The sequence below is a fragment of the Carya illinoinensis genome, chromosome 14 (assembly GCF_018687715.1).
Source record: "Carya illinoinensis cultivar Pawnee chromosome 14, C.illinoinensisPawnee_v1, whole genome shotgun sequence".
Lineage (NCBI taxonomy): Eukaryota > Viridiplantae > Streptophyta > Magnoliopsida > Fagales > Juglandaceae > Carya > Carya illinoinensis.
Genome location: NC_056765.1, coordinates 18,581,699 through 18,589,123, shown reverse-complemented (window position 1 = coordinate 18,589,123; position 7,425 = coordinate 18,581,699). Strand labels below are relative to the sequence as shown.

Below are 7,425 nucleotides of genomic sequence, written 5' to 3'. Positions count from 1 at the left end.
CGTTGAAATCCAACAAATAAAATTCATTCAAGTGATCTCATTTTATCTTAATTTAAAATTTTTATTATTAATTAAAATATCTGATCTCATTTAATTTAAATAGTAACTAAACAGAAACTAAAGACTCAAAATTGGTGCACTGATCTTAACCACATATTTATTGTATTGCTGGAATTTCCTGTTTACCCATCATAAAAGAATAAACTACGTGAGCGTTACACTAGCTATATGTCCAAATGATTTTCACCTATATACATACATATATATATATATATATACATACATATATATATATAAATGCTTTAAACAGGTCAGTTGCCTTTTACTCTTTTACACCTGTCAATACAATTTTAACACGATTTATGTGTGTTATGATGTGTGTGAGTTGAATGAATTTTATTTCTCTCACTTCGTCCCATCTCTTTCATTTTTCCATTTCCTCTTCTTTATACGGTTTTCGTAAGAAATAATCATTTTAATCATTAAATCTTGGTCACAAAAATCCACTTATTTTGTAGTAGATTAACCCAATTCGAATATTATTGGACTCGGAATTGAAATGTGTTAGTGTAGAGAAGTTATGAAATTGTATCTAAATTCATTTAAATATTGTTTTAATCTCATAAGTATGTTGCAGATGATGAATTTTGGAGGTGTAATATTGGGTTTTCGGTTGTAAATTTTCTGTTATTAATTTAAAAAAAATTGTGAATGATATATGGGACCAATAATTACCTGCTTTTAGTACTTGACAATGTTGTGACTTTTCTCAACCGCTACATTTGAGTTCTCTGCTTATAAAACATCACCAGACAAGATCATATCCTCACATCAATATGAAAGGCGCATCCTTGCTTGCTCCGGCCATTGGTAAGAGGTAATAATAAAAAGCAAAGCTTTTGGTATCTAGCTCTTTTCATGAATTTCCTTTTATATTATTCTCTTTCTCTCCCTAGTTTATATCATTCGTTATGCTATTTCGAAATTCACTACAACATTTTGTGGCTTTTTCCAGGGTGGAGAATGGTCGGAAAAACGGATATTAAGTGGCAAACAAATTTTTCCCACCAAAATTTTTCATGGGACGTTGGTGGCATATAATAAGTGGCGAATATTATTTTGCCACCAATTTTTTTTTTTTCATGAGAAAAGATACATTTTTTCCACGAATACAATTTGTGATAAAAACTAATTTGGTTCGTGGCAAAAGCAGTTTAGATTTAAGCCTTTTTGGTCCTTTAAATTCATTTACCCACTAATCTTTTTAGTCAGAAATAATACAATTCCCACGATAATATTCGTGAAAAGTATGGTGGCATAAACTTTTTTGTGATGCATCTTGTTATGCCAAAAACATGTTTGTAATAGACTTCGTGGTGCCAATTATAACACAAACTGAATTATAGTTGTCAAACTCCATCTTTTCCCACCATCTTGTATGATTGCTAATGTTCAGTTGTCATGAAAGTCTACAGTTTGGTGGCAAATGCGTATTAGTTGCCAAACATATAGTGGTAAAAAGTATTTGCCACAAGTTACATTCATGGCAAATGCTAAGATATTTTAGAAAAAAAAAATGAAAAAAAAAAAGAGAAGAAGAAGAAGAAAAAAAAGATTTAGCCAAAAATAATCATAACAAATAGTCTAATATAGGTTTAAATAAATATATTCCAACATTAGAGAACAAAATTGACACGTATAATAATTTAAAAAGAAAATATTATAAAAATTTATATTTGTTTTTACAAACTTATCCATTCCCAATACATTCAAGTTTTAGAAACCAATACCAAATCATGTCATACAAACTCAAAACTCCTCCATCACTTAATCCCAACACTTCAAAATATCTTAGCATTATCCAACTCCATTCCATGCTCAAGCATCAACATAAATGAAGCCAAATTACCTGTAAAATATTAGCTGCCTAATCAGCTTGAACTACAAACATACTAAAGTTCAACATTTATCAATAAAAAAGAAACTAGCAAAAAATGAACACTATTAACTTATCATTCTCAATGAACACTACTGCAATGAACACATATTCTAATGAACACTACTGCAATGAACACATATTCCAATGAACACTCCTTCAACCATGAGTAAGCACTTTGGCAAAAGGATATTATCAGTTGAATTGGGGGGCAATTACACTCATCAAACGGGAAACAAGCAATAGAATCATGTGGCATCATAAACCAAAAAAGTTTAAGAACAAACCTACTCAATGAAATATACAAGCAACTCCTCCGAGAGATTATCTTTCTTTGACAATGCAATAGACTGCTTCCATGTTCCTGCTTTCTTATAATCCATAACTAGAACAGAACCCAAATTGCCTAAACCAAAACAGAGCAGAATTTTTTTATACCTTATCAAGCAGTAGGTTGAACTAATTTCACTTGTTTCTAATAAAAGTAAAACAAGCTTTTCAAAATTACAAACAATAAATAAAAACAGAAAAACGATGACTTATGATGAGCTTCTATATCTGTAATATTAGTTGACAAATGGATTGAGAATAGGTAAGAATACAAAAAGATACTGAAGTGAGCATTTTAAAAAAAAAAAAAAACTTCAAGTGGACAACCCTGAATCAAGAGCTACTTTGGAAGAAACATCAATGCCTAGCTGTTCAATATCAACTTCTAACTTATATCCTGCTCTGGTACAAACAATGGAACTTCTAAATTAATATAACATGCTCAACTAAGCTACTGCATCAATGATATTTTCTAAGGGTGCATGATAAGTTGCTTCAAAAGAGTAAATAAATAGGATTGATATTTCTTTATACAAATCACCAAGCTAGTCATCATTGATCCCATAAACATAAGTACTACAATAAGATGCTAACCTTGAGATGCCCTCTTTCATGGACCACGACTTTGCTAAGTTCAGTAAAAAAACTGCTCATTACTCTTGTCTGTTATAACTGCAGCTACATCATTAATCTGAAAATTAATGCCAGTATTCTTTAAAAAAAAAAAAAAACTAAGTTGCCAGCCTAGTACCAACATGATAGTTAGAACCTACTAGTTTGAACAAAATTATTGGTTGCTTACTTAGACTATTAATCTTGACGAAAAGTGTTAAAAAAATAAATTCTCATCTCCACTAGTCTAACACATAGTCATAAAGGTTAAACATAATCTGGGTTTGATTCAAACTCAATATTAAAAACAGAAGATCTTCTCAATATTAAAAAGAGTAGAAATAAGTATAAATATTCAAGGAGCCTACTACATATGTATCAAATACATATACAAAGTCTGATATTAGTTGAGATAAACTACTCCATGTGAAATCTAAAGCAAACCTAATTGTTTTCAGCCTTGCATATGGAAAGCAAAGCTTGTAGAACTCAAATAATAAATCAAGCATAATAAAACAATTGAGAAAAGAAAAATATTAAGTCTTTTTTGGGAAGGGACATTAAAACAAAATTACGAGCTTCCACAGCACTTGAAAGAAAGTTGTAATACCTGTAGATGACTTTTTATAGTGGTAAAATGGTCAATCCATCTGAGCCCATCAGATTCAGTATTGCCTTTGGGGTTGCCCCTATTGTCAATCATTAAAGAAATCATTAGAATCATGTAATTTTTTTCACATTTTAATGATGCTTTTCCCTTAGTGTACTGGGCTACAGAGTGGACAATGAAGCATGCATACATTAAAGTGGACAATGAAGTATAATCACATTTGGCCTACTCTGCATTATTTTGTCTGTTGTAGTTCTTGGCAGGCAATTAAACATCAATTATATAACAGTGGAACCTTTTTTTTTTTTATAAATTATATAACAGTGGAACTTTAAAGCGCAAAAGTTACATGAATATTTAACTTTGCAATGGATTTGATAAAAAAGAACTTACCTCTCCAGACCTACAGTGCCCTTCTTGCATAGGAGCAATATGGCATACAAATAAGTAATCTGGGTGCCCCTGAAATGTTAGCCTAACACACACACACAGAGCTCACCTAACAGTTTTATGCCATTAGACACCCAAACCACATCCAATAAAGTTAAGATATTAGCTTTAGAATCCGAAATCCTTAAATCTTATTAAAGCACAAAAAAAATCCATCATTTTTGTCACATGTCAATGCAACAGACTACAAAAGGAAGTAACAAATACTTATACCTTCATGCTGGTCACACGAAACAATAGAAAGAAGATGTAGAGTCAAACACCCAATCATGTACCAATCGGAAAAATTGAAATCCCTATAAGCCTCATTACTCTGTAAATGCAAAACTAGGGTGTTAGATACAACCTCTTTGTATGATATAGAAAGCAAAACAAATTGTCTATTTAAATATGAACTTTCAATGTTTGCAAAGATGGTAAAGCATAAGAGAGCATCACAGACACAAGACCTTGATTCTTGTTGTGTTCATTTCAACAAGCAAAATTGCAATAATAACACGGAAATTAGAAACAGAATAAATGTTCTTCGAAGAGCAAGAAACCAAAGTCCTTAATAATAGGCATTTGGGAAATATGTAAAGAAGCAATAGAGATTAGGGCTTCTTCCCCAAGTACCCATTTCTGCATCTGGCAGCTTCCTTGCGGCTGAGCTTTGTCTCTTGGAATGAAACCCTAGAAAAATGATGATCTACTGGTGTGCTTGCAAAGAGAAGGAAAAAGGAAATGGGTGAGGGTGGGGCGGCACTGAAGGAGAATAAGTAAATGCGTTTTGTTTTAGGGCTTGGGTATGCGGGTTGCGACAGCGACGTGGAGAAGTCGAGAGGGAACTTGGCTCGTCTCGAGGAAGAGGAGATCAGGGAGAGAGAGGCGTCATGGGAGGCTGGGCTCGGCGAGGGGTAGCCGTCTGTGAGGTGATGGTGGCACGGTGCTGCAGTGATGGTGGCGACTGGGTTGTGGCCTGAGGAGAAGAGAGGGAACACGGGAGAGAAGTATCGAGAGATAGAAAATTTTTAAGTCTGATTTCAAATTGGGGAAAAAGTATTTCAATTGCACTCAAACGGCGTAGCTTTGGGCGATGTTAATATATTTAAAAATATGTAGAGCTTTTTTACTATGAGTAATATTTGTGGGAATTACGTATTTAGTAGTGGAAAAAAGTAGATAAGCCACGTAGATGAGGGTATAAATTAAATAATTTTTTGTGACGACTTTATTCCGTGGTAAAAAGACAATTTAAGTCATCACAATAACTATTTTTCCATTAAAAGTTCATATGCTGCCCATGTTTATTATCCAGGAAACAAGTTGATCACAAAAACTTCGGATGTGGTAGGAAAATTTTTTTTGCCACCAAACATTATCGACCACAACAATCTCATGGAAAAATACCTATATTTATTCTCTCCAATAATTTTGATGGCAAAAAGTCACTTTTTCCCACGATAGTAAATTGTGAAAAAAAAAGTCATGGCAAAAGTCAGTATTTGTTGTAGTGATTTCCCATAATAAAATTTAGAATATGCAGATTAGCAGGCAAGGTTGCTTTGATAACTGGCGGTTCAAGTGGAATTGGCGAGACTACGGCAAGACTATTCGCTAAACATGGTGCTAAGGTCATCATTGCTGACATCCAAGATGAGCTTGGTTTCGCAGTTTGCCAAGATAAAAGCATCAGTGGTGCCATTTCCTACGTCCATTGCGATGTCACTAGCGAGTCTGATGTACAGAATGCTGTCAATACTGCAGTGTCGAAGCATGAAAAACTTGACATAATGTTCAACAATGCAGGTTGTCCTGGACAAATCAAAGCAAACATCTTAGAGGTCGAGCAGAAGGATTACAAGAGAATTTTTGATGTGAATGTCTTGGGGTCGTTTCTGGGGGCAAAACAGGCAGCCAAAGTAATGATTCCGGTGAAAAGGGGTACCATTATATTCAATGCAAGTTGTGCAACACAGTCACATGGATTGACCTCGCACATCTACACGGCATCCAAGCATGCCATTGTGGGACTAACAAAGAATTTATGTGTTGAGTTGGGTCAGTATGGAATTAGAGTCAATTGCATATCACCACATTTTGTGGCCACTCCTATGGTCCTAAAAGAGATGGGAATAGACAACAAGAAAAAGGTGGAAGAAATTATATCCTCCTCGACAAATTTAAAAGGGGCAGTTTTGGAAGCAGGAGATGTGGCAGAGGCAGCTTTGTTCTTGGCGAGTGAGGAGTCCAAGTACGTGAGTGGGCTCAACCTAGTTGTGGATGGTGGTTATAGCACAACCAATATAGCTTTTCAAGAGAGCATACAAAAGTTCTTCACCTAAGAACAAAAACATTATGGTTATCTTTTCTGCAAGCATATATATATATATATATATATATGTATGTATGCATGTTTTCATGAACGTACATACATATGTTTTCAAATATATGTAATATTTGAATGTTGAGATCTAAATAGTTTTCCTTGAAGTTATAATAAATTCATGGGGCCATGATGAAGAAATAAAATTTAATAGCATATTCGGTTTGTAATCTTGGATCGAGTATTTTATTCTTTATAAAGAGGTTTTTCTCATTACTATAATATTTAAGGTAGGGGGTATGTGCAAGGTGCTTAATTGTGTGATAGCACAGTAATTGAGTTAATGTGAAGAGCTATATATCGCGATAATTTGAAGTTGGTTAGCTCCCAATGTGGCAAACTAATGAGCATGACATAAATTTTCTTAAATTAGACTCGTATTGGGCACATCATGTAATTGCATTGTGTTCCAATTTTCTAGTCCTTTCTTCTAGTCTCTTCCTATTTGTTAGCCCTTTTAAACACCTATTTAATCCCCAAATTTATGATTGATTTCATATTATGAGGAAGGTATAGGAGCCATCAAAAGAAAATTATTAGGTAATCCAGGAATACAAATGACGTGATACTCTCATCCTAATATTGGAGTACTCTAGAGTACCACATTACAGTACTATATGAGTACTTTAGAATTATTGACCAATAAAACCAAGCACTTTCTTGTAACCTTAATCACTACCCAGCATTCCAATCCAAATGGCTCCCATGTAACTAGTGACTTAAACCATGACATTCAATCTGCCAATTACAAAACTAGAGTTTTTGTTACGGTTTCAGCAAGAAAATGAGGTTTGTCAAGGAACTAGCTAATTGGAAGTCTATTTTTTGCCACATCAACACATTATTGGATTGAGTCCCAAACTGATGAAAAAATATTAGTATTTTAGTTCTTATCTAACTACAATGCTTCCACAATATGTGATGTATTGAGAAGAGTACTCATGCAAAGTTGACGTTGACTTAGCCAAAGGCTCGAGGAAAGTGAAAAAACTGCCTATGCACTATTGATTGTTGTTTTAGCTTATGAGCCAAACAAGAGGATTGTCGTATATTTATGTATAATAGGTTGTGTATGTGATCTTACATTACTTGAGAATGTGAAATTTTTACTCTTTACAATAA

General features: G+C 33.7%; 1 protein-coding gene and 1 long non-coding RNA gene across 3 annotated transcripts; one reads left to right on the top strand and one right to left on the bottom strand.

Moving 5' to 3' along the window:
- Positions 1–762: 762 nt before the first annotated feature.
- Positions 763–6,461, top strand: LOC122294040 (secoisolariciresinol dehydrogenase-like). Its single transcript, XM_043102507.1, has 2 exons — positions 763–877; positions 5,464–6,461. The coding sequence occupies exons 1-2, from the start codon at positions 837–839 to the stop codon at positions 6,260–6,262; spliced, it is 840 nt and encodes a 279-aa protein (XP_042958441.1). The 5' UTR covers positions 763–836; the 3' UTR covers positions 6,263–6,461.
- On the bottom strand, positions 2,301–5,301 carry LOC122294041. Of its 2 annotated transcripts, none has more exons than XR_006237451.1 (3): positions 3,489–5,301; positions 2,861–2,944; positions 2,301–2,342 (listed from the first exon to the last, which is right to left on the bottom strand). It is a non-coding gene; the product is annotated as an uncharacterized LOC122294041 (long non-coding RNA). The 2 variants fall into 2 exon arrangements; XR_006237450.1 differs by having other exon boundaries at positions 2,303–2,342; positions 2,861–2,957.
- Positions 6,462–7,425: the final 964 nt, after the last annotated feature.

What these genes read in the sequence shown, in the direction of transcription:
- LOC122294040 (XM_043102507.1), top strand. Translation starts at nt 837, where the DNA reads ATGAAAGGCGCATCCTTGCTTGCTCCGGCCATTGGTAAGAG. An exon ending in GCTCCGGCCATTGGTAAGAG is followed by an intron (nt 878 to 5,463) that starts GTAATAATAAAA and finishes TAGAATATGCAG; the next exon opens with ATTAGCAGGCAAGGTTGCTT.